The following is a 22,149-nucleotide window of genomic DNA, read 5'->3' on the forward strand; positions in this document are numbered from 1 at the left end:
TGAAGAACCAGGCAGAAATAATAATAAAAAAAAATATATATATATATATATATATAGTCACTAATTTATGCCACCCTTGTAAACTTTAGTTGTAATTCTAGTTTTGTGGAAATAAAACACACAAAAAAAACGCATAATGTATTAAAGAATATTTAAGCGGTTTGCTTTATGTCCCTGACCACCATTATGTGGCTGGGCATCCATGTTTGTTGTCTCACCCCACACGTAGTTAGTTCTTCTTTGTTGTCCCTCCCATTCTAAATGGTCTATAAACGTGTGTCCTCAAATTACTTCTTAAAGTCCGTCGACACCAAACATTTTTTATTTTTTTTAAACTACATATGAGATTATAAAATTATAAATTTGGGGCTCTTTAGTAAAAACTTGGGGAAAAGATTTTACTGAAAATAAAACAAAAATGTAAACCTGGAAATCTATGGAATCTTCTGTGGACAATGTTCCACATCATGTCAAGTTCATATGACTGGTGGAAGAACACCAAACTCCCAACTATTTTTAATAGTTATTTTGTCTTGTTTTTAGAGAAACTTTAATGGAAGAGCAGATTTCTGTGGCGCAATGGCATGCCAAAAATATTCTTTTAAAAATACCACAGAGCTGTTTGAATTAAGGACTGGCGCGATGTGTAGCAGAGAACTTGATTTCATTTGTTTGCTTTAGTACGATGGCACAGATGTTTTGTTTTAGAGCGTAAAAGTTGTGGCCTTAACTCACCCAATACGCTACAAACATTAAGTCTTAATTGAAATGTATTTTTTTTCCTAAATATTTTTTATTTTACTTTTATATCTTCCCGTTCGTCTTGGTTAATAGGATTATCGTTCCAACAAGCTACACATATTCAAAAACCTTTCAAACTCAGTAGTTGTGGTTGCCATTTATGACCACAAACATTGTATATTTTGCTACACAAATATTTTCAGCAGTGTGTGTGTGTGTACAAACATCTAAATGTCAAATGTCTTTTACTTCACTAAGGTGAAAAATAAAATGAAAATACCGAAAAGTGTAAGTGTTACTAGTATCCAAATGGTAAAATAAAATAAACAAACTCTAAATAACTAGGTATGCCCGCCTGACCTTTATGCAGCTCAATATGTGCATTTTGGTAGTATTGTATGGAATATATTGTTTTAGGAATCCTTGGTTAATGAACACAGAATATTTTCAAATAAAATGTTTGATATTCTACAATTGGAGTTACTGAGGTATGATAGATTGTAAGCTCACGAGCTATCTAGCCAAGTACTTTGTATAAAAGAGCTTCAACGGCTACATATCAGCTTACGGGCCTGGCCCTCTCTACCTTTATGAATATGTCTGTGTATATTGTACGTCCTCCACTAATTGTACAGCGCTGCAGAATCTGTTGGCTCTTTATAAATACCAGTAATAAATAAATACATGTGGGGAAGAGAGAGGAAGTACACCAGGGAGGAATGGATACCTGATGGTGTGTAATAAAGAGGAGATCAAGAATGAGTGTCTCTTTATACATTGAGGGTGGTCAATGTGCCGGAACATCCTTTAAGAGGAAGTGCCTGAAGCCTCTCTCCAGTGCCCTCAAACAAGGTCCAAACAAAGCTATTGTTGATTTTCACCTATGGGCTCCATGATGCATAAAATACTAGGCAACGTTTGCAGATCCTTTAGTGGCAGACATCTGTGCACACACTCTCTTATCTGCTGAGTGACTGAATGGCTAAAGGTTCTTATTAATGGAGTTAGTCTGACTTTCTTTTAATCCAGTAACAAACGGATTGCAGGCTTAAGGAAATCTGTTCTTTTGTTTTTGTTTTGTTTTTTGTCTGCTTCATTGATCCACTTTCAGTATGAATTTGTGTAGCTTTCAGAGGTCTCAGTACATTTCCTGTTCTCGTGCTCATCCTGTTAGTGAAAAGTTGTGATTGTCATTTTGTCTGCAGGTTTTTTTTTGTATTCTTTTGTTGACCTTTTTAAATCATTTTCATTTTATTTTTGTAGCTTTTTTTTTTTTTTTTTACTTATTTGGCATGTGATGGCATATTATTTGGGTAATGAATGTTAAAATAATATACTATTCCTAGCCTTCTATGTAGCTAAAATGTACTTTTTTTGTTTTTGTTTTCTTGTGTCGCTTGCTTGTTACAGACAATATTTGAAGTGAAGATGGACTTTAGCTTACAATGTAGATTTAAATAATCATCATTTCTTTTTTAAAAATAACTTTCAATAATTTCAGAAACTACAGATGAAAATGATTGATCTAACTTAAGTAAATACATGTCTCCTTAACAAAACTAGTTGCAGCTCTTTCAAATCACAGTAAATGCTATAGGCACCCAGACCACTTCAGCTTAATGAAGTGGTCTGGGAGCCAGGTCCGCCTAGGATTAACCCTTTCTGCTGTAAACATAGCAGTGTCAGAGAAACTGCTATGTTTACTTTAGGGTTAATCCAGCCTCTAGTGGCTGTCTCATTGACAGGCGCTTCTCACTGTGATTTTCACAGTGAGAAGACGCCAGCGTCCATAGGAAAGCATTGAGTATGCCTTCCTATGGACTGGCTGAATGTGCGCGCCTCTCTTGCCGCGCATGCGCATTCAGCCGATGACTGGGAAAGGAGGAGGAGATTGCCCGGCGCTGGAAAAAAGGTAAGGGATTAACCCCTTCCTCACCCTAGAGCCCGGCGGGAGGGGGGCCCCGAGGGTGAGGGGGACCCAAGGACCCTATAGAGCCAGGAAAACAAGTATGTTTTCCTGGCACTACAGTGGTCCTTTAAAGTGACATTATAGTCACCAGAACCACCACAGCCATAGCCAGTCCCTGGAGGTTGAGCACTGTAAATGCTGCCTTTTCAGACAATTCCTTGCTTACATTTATTCCTAGTAACACCTCTAGGTGCAGATACTCGGACAGCCTAGTCTAGCACTGCACCATGTGCAGCATCTACACTCAGCATCTCCACGCTATACATGAAGATGCTTAACGTTCCCCATAGAGGTGCATTGATTCAATGCCCCTATACGAGGAGATGCTGATTGACGCAGTGCGGCATTTTGATGCCCATACTCACTAGATTCCTGATTCTTTTCCAAGGATTGGATTGGCTGAGATCATCAATCTTGATCTCAGACATGGATGCGGGGCCAGCGGCTGGTAGACTGGCGTGGGAGAAAAGGTGAGTAAAATCATAATTTTACTGAGGCTGTAGAGAGGCTGGTAACCTAAAAACCTAAACAGCCACTTTAGGGCTATAGTGTCAGGAAGACACTATAGTGTTCCTTTTTTTTTTTTATTCTTTATTTTTGCTGTGCCGAAAAATACATAGTTGCCTGCAGTGCCACAACAGCATATACAAGTTCAAACACATCATAAGTAATGGTATATAAGCATGGCATCTGGAAGGTCAGCACAATTTTTAAATTAATAATTAAGAAGGTAGGCTTGTTGTACTTGAATAGAAACTAAAGCTAGGGTAGGTAGCAGAGAAATCAAGTAGACATGAAATAAACACATGCAGGGAGGCCTCTGGGTTGACAGTCGCCCTGTTAAAAATGGTTATTTAGAACAAGAAAAAGCATTTATCATCATGGTTATGACAGAAGGTAAGTTAGGATCTTGTTACCCACTATGACCGCTTTAGGTATTGATAGTGACACTAAGCCTCAAGCCTAAAAGAATATAATATTAGCAAGACATATAATAAAATCTTTTATTCCCAACTGAGAGAGTGTCCGCGGTACATGAGTAGGTTATCAGAAGTAGTCACCCGATTCCACAGGCAGGCCAGAGTGGAGAGTCCAGTTCCACACCAGAAATCTTATCTCCAATCTCCAAGTGTGTCAAAGCTTGCATCCTCTCCACTCGGTTCAGGCAGGCCTGGAGCATTTGCGGTCCCTCAGGATCAGGTTGGTAGTGCTGAGATTGAGGAGGGCAAGTGCTCCGCATTCGGTGCGAGCGGTGTCTCTTGCGTGGGTATATTAGTTTAAGTGCTGCCAACCTCCGCTTTGGTTTCCTGCGCTTTTTCCCTCCAACCGCCGTTTTGGGCTTATTGGTGCGCGGAGCCGGCTGCTTGGGTAAGGGGTGACTGGATTGTTGAAGGACTGGTTTAGCTGCCCGGCATTCCAGTGTTCACCAGAAGGCAGCAAAGATAGCGTCCAGCCTGGTCTGGATATCAGCCTGGACAACATGCGGACGAAGGGGACACGTGACTTACGCCATGATTGTTGAGTCGCTGGGCTGATTGTTGAGGAGTACAGTTGTGTCCGGTGCCTCTCTCAGGTCGGGGTGGCTTGCCTGAGTGGGACCGTGATCACCCCCAACGGTCCAAGGGGGGGGAGGGGGGTAATAGCGTGCTTGCCTCACGGGAGTAGTCGATGTGTCGCTCCGGAGTGGGGGATCGGCCGCATGCCCCTGTTGGTGTGGCAATAGGGCTCCCAATGAGTTGCCGACCTCTGCAACATGTCTCAGCCAGGTCAGGAGACTGATAAATTGCTTGTTGCTGCCCAGGTCGTGCTGTATGGGGCTGTGAAATGCTTTTTATTCCAAGATTGTGGAGGAGCTTGAGAGAAACACTTCTCTCCTCCATGACAGTCAGGCCCCGCCCCCACAGTGTTCCTTTTTAATGTCATTTGTATCAAAATGTTCACGTTTCATTTTTTTCATGTTTTCATTTGTTGGGTTTTTTTGTGTGGTCTATTTAAAACGTCAGCCATCAATCCATAGAGAAGTCAATGTGTTATAGAGTACACTATAATTATCTCTGCTCATTGTGTTTTGTGTTTTTACACTTTAGGAATTCAGAGAGTGCAGCAGTTGGCAGAGAACACCAGATATTTCCGGCAGCGGTTACGCGAGCTGGGATTCATTATTTATGGGAATGAGGATTCTCCGGTTGTACCGGTACTCCTGTATATGCCAGGAAAAGTAGGGTAAGTATCAGAAGCAACGCAGTAAATAAAAACAATTTATGTTTGTTTAAAATATTTCAGCAATATCATAACATCATTTTATGTAATCTTAAAATGTACAATTGTCTTTATACCTTAACCCCTTAAGGACCAAACCTCTGGAATAAAAGGGAATCATGACATGTCACACATGTCATGTGTCCTTAAGGGGTTAAAGGAACACTATAGTCACCTAAATTACTTTAGCTAAATAAAGCTGTTTTAGTGTATAGATCATCCCCCTGCAATTTCACTGCTCAATTCACTGTCATTTAGGAGTTAAATCACTTTGTTTCTGTTTATGCAGCCCTAGCCACACCTCCCCTGGCTATGATTGACAGAGCCTGCATGAAAAAAAAACTGGTTTCACTTTCAAACAGATGTCATTTACCTTAAATAATTGTATCTCAATCTCTAAATTGAACTTTAATCACATACAGGAGGCTCTTGCAGGGTCTAGCAAGCTATTAACATAGCAGGGGATAAGAAAATCTTAATTAAACAGAACTTGCAATAAAAAAAGCCTAAATAGGGCTCTCTTTACAGGAAGTGTTTATGGAAGGCTGTGCGAGTCATATGCAGGGAGGTGTGACTAGGGTTCATAAACAAAGGGATTTAACTCCTAAATGGCAGAGGATTGAGCAGTGAGGCTGCAGGGGCATGTTCTATACACCAAAACGGCTTCATTAAGCTAAAGTTGTTCAGGTGACTATAGTGTCCTTTTAAATAAACCTGTATTTATAGAACAAATATTATGTAAAGCGCAAAGCGTTCTTACACAAATCACCTAAACTAATGGTTTATCTAGGTACACTTTTACCTTAATAAACAGCAGCTTCTCATCTAAATAAAAGAATGAGAATATAGTGTAGTACTTTAATAATAGACTTTATCAGTCATTTATTTTATTGTATATGTTTTATAGAAACTATACACAGTACTGGCCAATGGACTTAAAGTCCAGAGGACACAGAAGGTCACTTATAATATTGAAAACACAATTTTATTTAGAAGTGATTATATAACCGGACATAGGTAACACACATAGAAGCCCATTAAAAAGAGCCCAATGACTCGACAGATATGAAGTGGGTAGGGGGGTTACGGGTTAGTAGGAGCTGGCTTGAGAGCGTGGGTTAAACGTCAGAAAAATATTCTAAAGCTGATCTGATGGACTAATTGAAAATGGAGACACAAGAGTACAAGTTAGAGTGGACTAAAGTGTCCAGAAAGTGTGGGGTATATAGTTAATACACCCCTCTACAAGAACCAAAACATGCCTCGTCATTACAACCAATATCCCCCAGACTATATGCTTATCTCTCAATAGTGAACACGTGCAGACTTGTAAATTTACTCCAATAGTGGAGCGATAACAGTGTAACCAGCTAGAGCGAAAGTTATAAGCAAAGGACACGGATTTGTGGATACAATGTAATGGTGGCGTGATAAAAGTGTAACCACCTCCAAGTAATTTTACCAACACATCCTTATCACGTGGCCAAAAAATAAACCCCAAGCCTTCATATTGCTGACTTAAAAAAAGGTGTCAACTTCGAAGTTGATATCTGAAAAAATGTAAACTAGAAGGCTTAGTGCTGCCTATAGGAATAACCCTAACCTTGCAAAATCTTGCAAGCTTGCCCTGCTTCCCTAGGTATACCCTATATAAACCTCACCATACTGAATTCAACCCTCTGAATATCTACAATATCCCTCCCAAGACAAACATCCGTGAAAAAACAAATGTACAGTGAAATTTTTTATTTTTTTTAAAAAGAGAAAGAAGAGAAGCCTGTTGCGCGTTTCGGCGCTACTAGAGCACCTTTGTCTGTGGCATATAAGCAGATCGCCTCTCTTTCTTTTTAAAGGGAAATGGGTAAGTCTAGTGCCCGAGATAGCCAATGAGGCATAAGGGGGTGTGTGCTCCTTCCCCATCTTCCAATGAGGTTAGGAGGTGTGTATACATCCTCTACACATAAATCTCCCTCTCAAGGTGCCATACATTACTACCTAGCTACCCTCCGCCCACATGGGCGGAACGTCAACCCTAATGGTAATGTGGGTTAGACTGGCGCCCTAAGTGGCCAGTAAGGTGTTAGGGTGTGTGTGCTCCTTCTCCCAGTACTAGGGGTTGTGTACATTCTCTTCACGTATGTTCCCAATATATAATACTTTAACCCAACTTACCTCCGCCCACATAGGCAGAACAACGATCCAATAAAAGTAAATAGTGATGTAGCTTAGCACATCTCTCCCAATCTGAAAGGGGTGGAGGGGGCATATAAGTGGGCGTTTCATGCTTGGTATGTCCACATTAACCCCTTCTATGATGAATAGGATTAATCCGGTTATCATAAACACTTTAGCTGTAAATCCCAAGTAATAGTTAGGATGAATAAGAGAAGCAAACAAAAATTCTACAGGCGATCTTTTGTACCTAAAGTCCCATCAAAATACACAATATGGAAAGAAGAAGAAAATTGTATAACATGCTGTATCAGCCTATATAATTGTAAAAATAATATCCCTTTTATTATTAACACTATTACTCCTATGTGCCAATAAAGAGGGTGAATGTAAAGCCCTCATTTAATCCTCTGGGTGCCACGGTATCTAATTTATTGATCCCAAAACAGTCTTTTTTTGAGGGCTAGATCCAAGTCCCCACCTCTCTTGTCCATGTAGACTCTTTCAATCTCAGCAAATGTCATACCCTTGGGGGAGTTTTTATGGTATGACTTGACATGTCACAGAATGAACGTGTTCCATTAGTCTCCTTTTAAATGGGCGTATGGTTTACCCCACATATTTTAAGCCGCACTAACATGTCAAAAGGTATACCACTCCAGAGGTGTTGCAGTTAAAGAACTGCTTTACTGGGACCTTGAATGTACAAGTGGAGTCTGTTAAAACATCTGACACTCTGGAGATGTACTGGCAAGCTAACACAGCGTCCACATTGGTACGTACCAGTTACTGAAATCCAGTTCCTATTTGTACTAGGGGCTGACAAATGGCTCGGTACTAACATTTCCTTTAGATGTTTTCCCCTTCTGGCTGCTAGTGAGACTCTTGGGGAGACGACATATGACACGTATGGATCCTGAGTCAGGAGTGGCCAAAATCTTTCTAAGGTTTTCTTAGCGACGTCCCATCCTGAATCAAAATTAACCACACATCTAATCTGTTTAGGGGTGCTTAGCCTAGCCGTGTCTCCAAGTAGCGTTTCTCTCTTACATGCCTGTGCTCTCTGTTATGCACTTTTCAGACATCTATTAGGGTTCCCTCTTTCCTTGAACCTCTGCTTGAGTTGAATTGCTTTAGACTTAAAATCTTCAATAGAGGAGCAGTTCCTCAAGTACTGACCAATTGGAATGCCCCTCTTAAGTGGAGTCGGGTGGTAACTGACCCATCTAAGCATGGTGTTGGTGGAGGTGGGTTTACGATAGAGTGTGGTGTTGTTTTATGGAAAAATCACCACTAGTGACAATATATTATACCTATAGCAGAGCAATGATGACCACATGTAAAAGAAAGCACCATAAAACTGCAGTATGTCAGGGTTACATTATCTTCTACATATTCCCTACTTTAAGAACTTTGCAAAGAATCTGATGTTATCAGTCTTCACACCGAGTCGCAATTAAATCTGGACAGAGCAAACAATTTATATTGGAAGTATGACAGCAGGATGATAACAATCTGTAATACTGTAATAATAATATTGCTATTTATATAGTGCCAACTTATTCGACAGCGCTTTACAATAATATAAAAGGGGGAAATTTTACAAAAAATTAGCAAATGACAAAATGTTACAGGTTGAAGTAACGTTACAAAATGTTACAGGTTGATGAGGAGCCTGCTCAAACGAGCAGTCTAGAGGAGGTGGGGTATAAAAATACAATAGGAAGGGCATCGAGGAGGACCGCAAATAAGCAAGGTGGAAAAGTAACAGAACAGGAGGTGAGAGTGGAGTGTGGCCCTTTAGGAGAGAGCACGTTTGTAACATAGAAATTACTGTGGGAGGCCATAAGCTTTTCTGAAGAGATGTGTTTTGAGGAACTTCTTAAACGATTGAATACTATGAGAAGGTGTGAAGGGGACTAGACTGGCTGTTCCAAAGGAAAGGAGCTGCCCGCAAGTAGTCCTGTAAGCGCAAATTAGCAGTAAGGGTCGAACAGCGGACAGGACAAGGTCACCAGCAGAGCGGAGACACCGAGAAAGAGCGTACCTACGAATCAGTGAAGGAATATAACTGGGGCTAGAGTTGTTAAGTGCTTCATAGGTAAGGGATTATATTTTGAAATGACAATTATAGGATACAGGGCATAACATAAATCAACAAATGCTGTAGATGAAGAATTTCATGTAAGCTTTATTTGTACTCAATCTCTGTGTTCCTGTGTGTTCGGCTCGTCTGGATACAAATTACGTGTCTGTTAGTCCACCCATTGTACAGCGCTACGGAATTTGTTGGGGTTTTATAAATAATTATAATCTAGCACCAACTTATTCCGCAGCTCTTAAAATATTATAAAGGGGAAAATTTAACGGGGAAAATTTTATAAATAAGATAATTACAAAATGTTATAGGAACAATAGGTTAATGAGGACCCTGCTCAAACGACCGCATTTGTTGATTTATTTCCTGTCCCACAATTTGGAGGCATTTGGTTATTGTGTTCGTTATGTGACACTTGCTATTTTGCATGTGCATCACGTTCGAAATGAGATACCCTTTTGAAATGCCTTTTTCCGTACATACAGCCATGCTGCAAAACACTTGGTCCTGAATTGGACACTTAGTCTCTGTCGTATATACAAACTGTAGGCTAACCTCCCAGACGTTTACCATGAATTTCCTTAAATAGCAGTGGAATTATGTTCTCGAACCTTGACTTCTTCTTGTTGCCCCAGGAAACACATACAAACAGAAAGGTTTGCAAAGCAAGCAGTGTAGAACGGGCTAAATGTTTTCTTACACAGAGCAATAGCATGCATCGTGAATATGTGCCAACTTCTCTTTTTTCTTTGTATTTTAGCCAAATTAAATTGATACATTGATATATCTTGATTGGAATACTGGCCCTGCCACCATGGCTGAGATTATCAATCTTGATGTTCTCCGCCAATCCAATGCTTTACCATAGGAAAGCCTTGCGAGGCTATTGTGCATGTGCGGCAAAACGCTGCACCAACCAGCATTTCCTCATAGACCTGCATTGAGTCAGTGCTTCTCCAATCAGAGCGTTGAGACACTGAACGTCTGTGCTGCACACTTGACGCAGGAAGCACCTCTAGCAGCCGTCTGAGTGACTGCCACTGGAGGTGTTACTAGGCACCAATGTAAGCACTGCGTTTTCTCTGAAAAGGCAGCATTTACAGTGCTCAGCTGTAGTGGTTTTGGTGTCTATAGTGTCCCTTTAACAACGTATGGATGCATCAGAAGTCTTGAGAGGTCAAAGAAGAATGGTCACTTTTCTAAAAGTGCTCATTCCTTATCTCTGCTGTATCTCTTCACTATAGTAAGTGTTTCAGTATTGTTTGTCGAGGTAAGTATAAACAAACACTTGGCTTCACAACACTTCTATGTTCTGTGGACTGTTGAACATCTAATGAGAATATCCTGTATGAATGCATGTTCTATATGCACACATGCACCCTTGAAAGAATTGTTTTAAAGGAACATTCCATTTCAAAAGCCTCTGATTCTGAGTTAGGCAAGCATGTGCCATTTCTGTGCATGCCTGTGCTGATTGGGGGAGGAGGGCAGGGAGGAAGATGGAGCCGGGAAGAAGGAACAGAAAGTCATGTGGACCAGGAAGGACCAGGTAGCCCTGAGACTGCTCGCGCACTGGCTCTCTGGCACATGTGGGAGAAGGCGCGTTTGCCACTTCCGTTGGCTCAGTCGAACAAACTGAATGAGGAAGAAAAACATTCTGCTGTGTCTGGATCACTTGGCTTATAATGTAAATTATTGGATCATTTTTTATGCATTAAGCATTGTTAACTTTTAGTCCTACAGTTCTTAAAATAAATAAAATGGCATGTGACGGTTTCCATTAAAAGGATACACAACATATAACATGTAAATAAACTCTATGGTGCATGGCTTACTATACTCTATATTAAATGAGAATGCAGTGCTCGGACGGTGTTTAATTCCTTATAAACATGCATTTTTATAACTGACTGCATGGTATAAAAACCTCTCCAATTAGAAAACAAAAAAATTGAATCTATTTAAACTAGCTATCCTGTTCGAATAGCTAAAACCACTCATTGAATACTTTTTTGTGCATATTCTTTTATGTTCATGCCAATATGTAGGTATGCAGATACATAAATAGCAGACCATAAACACTGCGCATTAGTAAGTGAAGCCAAATCTCTCCGCTAGGCAACAGATGGACGGCCATCGAATATGAGTTCACAGTAATCTCTTCTCGTTGTCTTACGAAGTCACTGGAGATTAACTCTCGTCAGCATCAGTAAAACTAATCAGTGTTATCCCAGTTATGCATGTCACTCATTAATTATGCACTATGTTATTTAGCACGGTGGGGCTTTATTTATAAGCTTAAAAGTAATCTAGGATGCCATCGGTCTGAAAGGTCTCCTCAGTGAATGAAATACATTTTGGCTTTCCTAATCTTTAGATAACAGAAACCTGATTTTATTGTTGGTATCTGAATAAATAAAAAAAATAATAATGCAAAGATTAAAACATCTATAGCCTTTTAAAGCTAGTATAATACTTTTCACTGTCTTTCATAAAGTCAAACAAAGATATAAAAAAGCACACGATTACTTAGCCTGATTTTCTTGTCCCTTGTTTGTAGTACTTTGGAATTTTTTCCCCCAAATGTCTTTAAATATCCTCCGCAATAGAACTAGCAATGATTTGTGCTGTGTCTAAGTTGATCACATTGCTCCATAGCAATAAAACTCTTGTGTGTCGCATATAGACGAGTATATTACAGAGCTTCTTAATGTAAAGTGTCAGCGTATATAAAAATATCATAGATTGTAGAAAACCCAAATACACTAATCCAATGTATGTTAGTAAAGTTTACTTATGAATAACCACACAATTTGGTTTTGTGCTGAAAGCTTCTGATAGATTTTATTTGTAAATTCACTTTCTTCCATTATCCTTCCATTTTCACAGCGCCTTTGCAAGGCATATGTTGGAGAGGAAAATTGGTGTTGTCGTCGTCGGGTTCCCTGCAACACCCATTGCTGAAGCCAGGGCTCGGTTTTGCATTTCAGCCTCTCACACGAAGGAGATGTTGGACACAGTAAGTTACTTCCATCGCACTGAATTTCCTATTGTATCCACTTAATGACCAGTGACCATCAACGTGACCATAACTATCTGGTCCTTGAAAACCCTTCTCCAGCATTTTTTTCTTTTTATAATAACCTTTTGGAATGCAACATTTAACTGTGAAATAAAAATGCAGCTTATGTGTGAACAAGGAAAAGGTAACCACAACCATACATGAAGTGCTTGGATCAGGGGTAGGTAACCTTTGTACTCCAAATATTGTAGACTATATCTCCCATAATGCTTTTACCATGAGAATTCCAACAAAATATCAGGGGAGATGTAATTCACAGCACCTGAAGTGGCAAAGGTTGCCTACCCCGGCTTAGATTTTACTATACACATAGCCTACGTACACGTTTACACCTTAACAGCAACACCAGTAGATGTTTAGGGAGTACCGAAATCCTGCTTTCACATTAAGTTTAATAGTTGTGGGGGGTGAAATATATATTTCGCTTAGAAGAAGATGATCCTTTGTGATGCGCATGATTCCCTTCTTCTATTTCTTCATTACTAGTGTTGATTTAATGCGAAAGTAGTATATTTTGAAGTGGTGATGGTGGATATAATTAGTTTTGATATGGTAAACTACAGGGTACAAAAAGGAAATTATTGAGGTAGTAAGGCAAGATCATTATAATTTGTGATGGTTCAAAGCTAAAGAAGGTGAGACGGAGTAATTTGTGACATTGGAGGAGGGAGAGTGGAGATTGGCTTGTCTTATCTCCTTTCAAAGTGTATAGTGCTGTATTCAAAAAGCTGGTGACGTGTTTAGGGTGATAAATAGACTTTCGAGGGTTTGCAGAGCTGCTGATGATGCTGAATAACAACAAAAGTTAATGCTGACACACAACCTTTTGCGGCCAGATTGTAATGACTGTAGATTCTGAAATTGGGGCTTTAATGTAAAGCGCCGGCGCTATATACATACCAATAATAATAAGGGATTACGTAAAAGTATTTTGTTGTTGCTAAATTGCAGGATCCGCTTCTGTTATTTGGATTTCCTTCTATCTGCATTCCTTTTCATCTTCAAATGAGGGTATTCCCAAAGCAGTATGTTTTTGTTTCTGCATAAAAACCCGAACAAATTGCAGAAAAACATTACCAAACAGGCTTTTGGGTGGTGGATGAGAATCAACGTAGAGAAAAGTTACATATCTGAGTGACTACAGCCATTCTAAATGTCCCAAAATGGCTTTTGGTTTGAATTAATCAGCAGAGAAAAAAGAAAATTGATGACTTTTTTTATTTATTTATTATTTTCTATAATACCCTTTCCCGTCATTGCAGTGGAAAGAACATACCCTGCGTAGTTTACGGTATGAATTATATTACCTTCCCAGCACAGTAATATGCAACATAATATATCTCTAGTGTAGGTCTGGTATAATTAAGAATGAGAATGTAATTCCGTTGTCATTGATATTCCTTCACCTGTTTCTTTCACTCTTACAATTTCCCCAATATAACGTGATAACCAGCAGAATTCACAGACCTTAGCCAGAGATGCTAAACATCCGAGATCTATAATCGGTGTTATTTGCAGACACAGCGTTTCCATGATTAACTAACCACACACTTGGACATTCGAGACAGATTTTCATTTGACCAGTTCCGGAGTAGCCACAAGGTAGCCATCCAGCTGTTGCTGATGTAATGGTGCTTATTTGATGTGGCGTGACCACACGATACTGCGCTAAGCCTGTGATTTAGGAGTATTTTAAAAATTAGCCCAGTCAGGCCCTACCAATAGATGGCGCAATGTCAAATAACCCAGGTATCATATAAGCCAGACCGGCACTGCTGCTGTTTGTAAATTTCCATGTGCTTATATTGAAGCATGAGTTACATGCACTATTGTTTATATTTAGAATTCTGTAAATGTAGTCTATAGAAATCAGAATAATTGTGACACCAATAGCTTTGAATCTGTGTTTGCTATTCATTCAGCTCTATTTAAAAGATTCACAGCTGCTTTTATTTAAAAATCACAACGGCTTACTTTAAAAAAATACCAATGCAACTTTAATGCCATTTATTAGATTTTGCCTTATTTGTATGCTGTATTTTTCTTTTGCTCTATTCTTTAAAGTTTTTGTGCAAATAAAAACCAAACTAATATTTTGCAGAATTCTGCACCATATACCTGCCTCCTAATCTACACCCCATCACTCCATAAAGACTTCCTTTTCAAATGTATGCACACAGTCTCAGCCCCAACAGCACAAGAGGTAGTTACATAGTTACATAGCTAAAAAGAGATTTGTGTCCATCACGTTCAGCCTTCCTCACATGGTTTTGCTGTTGATCCAAGGGAAGGCAAAAAACTGCGCTTGCAATTTTGCAACAAACTAGGAAAATATTCCTTCTTGACCCCAAAATAGCAGTCCGATATCTCCTTGAATCAAGCAGCTATTACCTCACTAATTAGAAATGATATCCCTGTATGTTATGTTTTTGGGAGTATTTATCCAATTGCAGTTTAAACATCTGTGTGGACTCTGATAAAACCACCTATTCAGACAGAGAATTCCATATCCTTAGTTTTTACTGTAAAACATTTTTACTTTGCCTTAGATTAAATCTCCTTTCTTCCAGTCTAAACGCGTGACCTTGTGTCCTGTATATCGCCCTGTTTATGAATATATTTCCAGATAATGGTTTGTACTGGCCCCGAATATATTTGTATTTGTAAAATATATATATATATATATTTTTTTTCATTTTTTTTTTTCATTTTTTTTTTGCTGTGCATTGTAATATTACAGACAGGCTTGAGGTACCCCAACGGCATTCCTCAGGCTTTTTTATCACGTTTTACATTTGGGGTATCTGAGAACATATGCACAATTTTATATTATAGGTAGGGTACAACAAGCACATAAATCAAGAAGCAGTAAATCAAGAAGCACATTTTTATGTATATTTCAGTAGATTAGGTTCTCGTTTAGGTTAAGTAAGTTAGCAGAACGTACATGTCATGGAAGAATATGCAGAGGAGTGACAAAGAGGGAGAACATGACATGGACAAACGTTATAGGAACAAGACTGTATATTTAAGTACATGCTAGGCTAATTAGTGTGGTTGCTTAGCGTATCTCTTCACTGGGTAGACTCAGAATAAATGCATGGTGCATGTTGTGACAGACTGAAACTAGAGGTTTAGTAGCTTGAAGACCGAGGTACTGAAACAAAGTAAGCTTCAACAGATGAGATTGCACTATAGATGTTGTTTTTTCCACCCCAAGTTGACCCCATGTCAGCATGGTGATGATGGTTGCCCACCAAAGGGCCCTTCTGTATATATTAAAGATTGTTCAAGATGACCGTAAGGCCTGGGGACTGCTGTAATAATCATAGTCTCGTTGGGTGTCAGTTTGTTATAGTGGCAGTCCCCCTGTGGGTGTCCTGTGTTCCGGTCGGGCTCCTGTCTTAGGCGGGATAAAAGTCCCTGTAGCCGTGCCGTTCATCGGGTGCAGTATGGCGGCTGTATGTGGTCAGACCTTGTGGTTAGGCCCCTGTGCGGTAATCTGGGTGATATGGCAGGTAAGGTCAGGGTGCTGTAGTGGTGTCCCACTCTGTAATTTGAGTTCTAAGGCCTGCTCGGGTTAGTGCTGCTCCTCGGTAGCTTGGCTGTTGGGTTCTTAGCTTGTACTCGCCTGTTCCCGCTCAGCCTGCAACGACAGTCCATCCATGTGGAGTCAGGAGTGGTGGATGCGCCTGACAGCCCTCGAGCATGGATGGTTTGGCCTGCAGTCTCCGCTCTGGATCCGCCCTGTTGTTGCTCCGAGTGCCGGTGTTATCTCACTCCAATGGGCCACGGGGTGGGGACCGGGATCACCCCCGCCAGTCCAGATGGGGGGGGGGGGACAGGGCCAGACCCGCCTAGCCTCGCGCTTCTGCCTTGCCGCTGGTGGTAGTCGATTTTTAGAGGTGGAACTGGTGATTATTGCAGGAGCTACTCCATGCGACCGTTCAGCATGGCGGTCTGGCCCCACCCCCGAGATTTTAATTTTTTTAATCTTTCTTCGTAGTTAAAGTGCTCCATTCCTTTAATCAATGTAGCTCGTCTCTGCACTTTTTCTAGTGCCATTATATCCTTCTTTAGAACAGGTGCCCAAAATTGCACAGCATATTCAAGGTGCGGTCTTACCAGCGATTTATAAAGAGGCAAAATTATATTTTCATCCCGAGAATTTATGCCCCTATTTATACATGACAAAACCTTACTGGCCTTAGTAACTGCAGATTGGCATTGCATATTGCTGCCTAATTTGTTGTCTATAACAATTCCCAAATCCTTTGTGTGTGGTTATCCCTAATTCACTACCATTTAGGGTGTAAGTTGATTGTGCATTCTTGACCCCAAATTGCATAACTTTGCATTTCTCTGTGTTAAATTGAATCTGCCATTCTAGTGCCCTGTCCCCAATCTATCTAAATCCCTCTGCAGCAAAGCAATATCCTTACAATACACCTCCCTGGGTGTCCTCTCCTAATGTATGTTGCTTTTATAGTTCAGATCACTTAGTACTGTCAGTGACTTACATACATTAGATAAGGAAGTATTTTCCTGGAGTGACTGGTTGTGGCTGAAGAGGCAGGATTATGGTGCAGCATTCTGCAAAACATATTTTTTTTTTATGTAAAAACTAGATTTCAGCATGTAAAAAATATACAGCATATTAATGAGGTCAAAACCTATTGAATGCATTAAGGTTGTATTGTTTCATGGAGTGTCCCTTTAAATTATTGAAGTCACACGCAGTCTAGCTTTGCCGTAGACATTCATATGCCTATTCCGAACAGCAGGGTCCTGGAGACTTGGAGGAGTGACACCAGTGAAACGTATTCAGTGAGCACTATTTTTACTTATTTTAATTATTCAATTGATTGTTTCTGTGTGTATATAAACACACTCTGATAAGAGCTGTTAAATTTCACAAAGACCACCTAGTGTGGCCGAAACGTTATCTCATGTGTTAAGTCCAATTAAATTCTACGTCGCCCTGTTCGGAGTGCCTGGATCTTTTTTCTTTTTCAGGAGAGCAGTAGAGATAAGATCTGCAAACCTTTTACAATAAGAAATCTTTATTTCAGGGGAAAAAACGAATTGTACCGATTTTTGTTATCCTTCGACGCAGAGTCATTTTCCACTTTAAAAGCTCAGATTAAACACAAACCGTCATACAAACGTTCATGATTTATTGCTCTTAAATGCTGTAAAATTTTTTAATTCCAGGAAATGAATGCCCCCTTGTATTTGTTATTTATTTTGTTTTCATCGCATGACTTGCATTTCGGAATTGTTTCACAACAAAGAGACAGCGAGTACATGTTTTATATTTTTAGAATTTGTTTCGCAGACTTTAAAGTTTGTAGATTGCATTCTAACCTCCTCTATGCCTCCCGGTTAGGTTCTCATGTCTTCATGGACTGTACATTAATATGTTAAAACAGACCGATGACAAGGGACCAACTACAAGTGAAACAAGAAACCCTTTGAAATATGTGTCCACAACTGTCGGCGTGATATACTTGTAATGAGTTAGAAGTACAGTAATGATACTTTACAAAGTTCTTTGAATCGCTCGAATATATTTTTGTTTACTTTATCCCGAATGGCATCTGAGTGGTTTCTTTTTTTAGTAGAATATGATAATTTATGGAAAATGATTACTAGACCTAACACAGAATTCTGTGTTCAACCTGGATTTTGTAAAACTGTGAACACTGCTTCAGTATTAACCGATAAAAAAAATAAAAAAAATAAAATATATATATTTATATATATGAAATGAATACTAAAACTCTCTAAAAATGCAGTTAACACAAAAAATACCATAAGCCCCCCCCTTTTCTTAAATACATCTAGTGGTTCTAGAAGTTTAAGAATTGCGTATTCCCTAAAAACCTTGGTCGTGAATGGTCCGCATTCAAGGATGATCCTAAAAAGTGTCCATTAACCTTGAAAAATAAATATATGAAATGAATACTAAAACTCTCTAAAAATGCAGTTAACACAAAAATAATAAAGAGGTCAGTAAAAATACCTCCTGTAACAAAAGTTTCCTTTTTTGTCCATCTGAAATGTAGAGAGGTATATTTTGCTAAAAAAGTGTCACAGATTTAAAATCTGAGACGCTTCTTTAGCTAAATATACCTCTCAACGTTTCGAATGGACAAAGAGGGACACTTTTGTTTTAGGGGTGTGGCAAGGGGCAGGGCTATTCTGAGACATTTTGAATCCCTTACATTGTTGATCTTCTAAGTAAACATTATTAGCAATTTATTTACACAGACTGAATTCTAAACACATTTATTGTAGTTTAAAAACACATTACTGGGAGTATTATTGCTGTGGAGCTCTGTTATACACTCAGACACATTACTGGGAGTATTATTGTTGTGGAGCTCTGTTATACACTCAGACACATTACTGGGAGTATTATTGCTGTGGAGCTCTGTTATACACTCAGACATACCAACAATATGGAGCTACTGGAAAAGAGGGGTATTAAGATGGAAAAGGGGGGACAAAATGAGTTTGGGCCCAAAATATTACTAATGGATGACTGTTAGCAACATGAGCTGGGTAACTTTACTGTTACAACCAGGGCCGCCATCAGGGCATGACAACCATAACGGTTGTCATGGGCCCGGCGGTCCTGGGGGGCCCGCACTGCTCTGGCAGTCCGAGCCCCAATTTCTTTATGTGCACAGATATATAGCGAATTTTGCTATATATATGTGCACTGAGGGCCCCCCTACCTGTACATTGCAGAGGGGGGGCCAGCAGCACACTCTGTCCTCCTTCCAGCTCCTCTCTTTCTAACTCTCCTGCGGCCGCCAGAGCGTTGCCACGGGTTACCATGGCAACGCTCCGCACAGCACGCAGGCTCGCAAGAGTTTGTCAGAGAGGAGCTGGAATGGAAGAAAGTGTGCTGCTGCCTGGCCCCCCTCTGCAATGTACCACGCTGGCTCCATCCACCACGCCACTGGACCAACAGGGAATGCGATCTCCCTCCTCCCTGGCAAGGGGGGCATAAAATGTAAATTTTAGTTATACAAAAATATATTTTTAAATACTCCCCTCCCCCTACTTTACACAAACACTGCATCCTTACAAGCACACACACACACTACATTCACTAAACACACTCTGCACTACACACACACACACTACATTCACTAAACACACTCTGCACTACACACACACACACACACACACACTACATTCACTAAACACACTCTGCACTACACACACACTACATTCACTAAACACACTCTGCACTACACACACTACATTCACTAAAACACACTCTGCACTACACACACACACACACACACACTACATTCACTAAACACACTCTGCACTACACACACTACATTCACTAAAACACACTCTGCACTACACACTACATTCACTAAAACACACTCTGCACTACACACACACACTACATTCACTAAACACACTCTGCACTACATTCATTAAACACACTGCACTACACACACTACATTTACTAAAACAGACGCTGCACTACATACACACACTACATTCACTAAACATACTCTGCACTACACACACTACATTCACTACACACTGCACTACACACACACACACACACACTACATTCACTATACACACGTTGCACTCACTACAATCACACTTTGCACTCACTACAAACACTGCATTCACTATACAAACTCTGCATCCACCACAATCACACTACATTCACATACACATTTTGCATTCACCACAATCACACTACATTCACCATACACATTTTGCATTCACTACAATCACACTACATGGACTATATACATTTTGCACTCACTACAATCACTATACATAATTTGCACTTGCTGCAAACACACTACATCCACTACAAAAACACACACTCTGCATTCACTATACACACCTACATTCACTACACACACACTGCATCTAATGCATGCATACAAACATTACATACATTACACAAAACGTACAATCTGCATCCACTATACACACTGCATCCATGACACTCATTCTACATCCACTATACACACACACGCACTTCATCCTTGTGGGCGGACTCAGAGCTGGCTCAGGGGGCACAGATCTTGAGCTGTGTCAGGGGCCCTAAAATTTCTGATGGCGGCCCTGGTTACAACTGCTTTGTTTTATAATTGTATCAGAATAATACAATTAACACAATTACTCAGTCAGTCCTATTCGATGAAGGCAAACATATTAAAAAAAAATGAAAACATTTTTTTTATAAAGCCTGTCAGATCTGCTATAAGGTTAGCTAAAATATATGTTTTTACTAAACCATTTATTTTCCACTAAAGACAAATAGCCTGCATGAGTTAAAAGGTAGTGCCTTGTGTCAGGAAAGCTTTAATGTTTAAAGTGCTATTGACACCAAACATTGAAAATAGGTGATATACCTTTAAATAACATCTTCCCTTGACCAATCTCTGTAAAGATGTACTTAACAGGGTCTTAAATTTACTCTTCCTATGTATGTGTGTGGAGCCACGGTTAGCTGATACAGCTAAGTAATTAATTGGACTTGTGAGCTAATAGTTAAAAGTAATGGCTAGTGTGTGTGTGTGTGTGTGTGTGTGTGTGTGTGTGTATATATATTTAATATATAATGTGTTTGTGTTTATGAATAGAGTGGTTTAAAAAATTCTCATTTGCTCAGGAAAATAAGGCTTGTGAAATAAAATATAAAATAATGTAAGCAGAATAAAAACTGAATGTAGTAACAGATGCTTTGTAGTAGAGTAAGAAGACCTAAAAGGGCGCAAGGGATTTGGCTTTTACAGAGACTGTTGTCACATGTCCAATAAATCGGAACCTACACAAATGTTACTAAAACCTAAACCATTAGCTGCTGGACTACAAAACGTTCTCAAGGAAACATCAGAATTCTAAATAGAATTTACTGGTATAGCCTCTAATAGAGAATCCACATCATTTATTTTTTTATTTTTATGTATTTATTTTTTCATAATTTTATGCAAGCTCGAACACTTTTTTTTTTTTTATGGTCGTATTCTTGGCAATTGTGATGCCAGATGCTCTATGGTCCTGTCATTTATTCACGCTAGTACAGCACCTACTTTTTACTCATGGTTGTGTCCTTTCTGGGAAACTTGACATAAGACACTCCTCTGGTTCATTGCCAGCTCGTGGTCCTTACGGTTGCAATTTTCCTTGTTCTGAGTTTGGCGTACCCTAGTGTTCTTGTAGTCCGATTTAATGACCCAGCTTTTACATTAACCACCCCTGGTTGGTGCTTGCCCTGACCTTGGCTATTCTGACTTGCCTGCTTTCTAGAATCCTGACCTCTGCTTGTTTACTTGTTTTGTTAGTTGTACCTTGTGCTGTCTGTATTTCACGCTAAACCCAGCTATTCTAAGGTCTGGTAAAGCTTATTTCTATCCCTGTGCTAGATTTTCAGTGAGTGGTCCTATAATTGCATAGTAGCCTGAGAGCACTGAAGGAATCTTCAGGTTTTGATGCAGTAAAATGTATAATAACATAATATCCTATACAGTGGAACCTCGGTTAACGAATGCCTCGGTAAACGAAAAATTCGGTTTACGTATAAAAATTCATTAAAAAAAATGCCTCGGTTTACGTATTTTTTTCACAATACGAAACAAGTGTCCCAGTTTATAGCTCCGCCCCCTGCATACTGAAGTGTGGGTAGCACGTGAGTGTGTAGTGTGGAGGTGTTGGAGAGGTTTTGGAGCCATTTGCAGCAAGCTGTGGAGCCTTGTGGAGCCTTTTGGAGCCATTTTCAGCAAGTTGTGGAGCCTTTTGAAGCCACTTGCAGCAAGTTGTGGAGCCTTTTGG

The 22,149-nt window shown here is 39.7% G+C and overlaps 1 protein-coding gene across 1 annotated transcript in view; it reads left to right on the plus strand.

The window, feature by feature from the left end:
* The window catches only part of SPTLC3 (serine palmitoyltransferase long chain base subunit 3), a 138,857-nt gene that overhangs the window by 57,753 nt on the left and 58,955 nt on the right, over positions 1–22,149 (plus strand). The window contains exons 10-11 of the mRNA XM_063444035.1: positions 4,798–4,933; positions 12,129–12,258. Of these exons, the coding sequence (XP_063300105.1) occupies positions 4,798–4,933; positions 12,129–12,258 (266 nt within the window). The remainder of the gene's footprint in view (positions 1–4,797; positions 4,934–12,128; positions 12,259–22,149) is intronic.

Source organism: Pelobates fuscus, chromosome 2, assembly GCF_036172605.1.
Source record: "Pelobates fuscus isolate aPelFus1 chromosome 2, aPelFus1.pri, whole genome shotgun sequence".
Taxonomy (NCBI): Eukaryota; Metazoa; Chordata; class Amphibia; order Anura; family Pelobatidae; genus Pelobates; species Pelobates fuscus.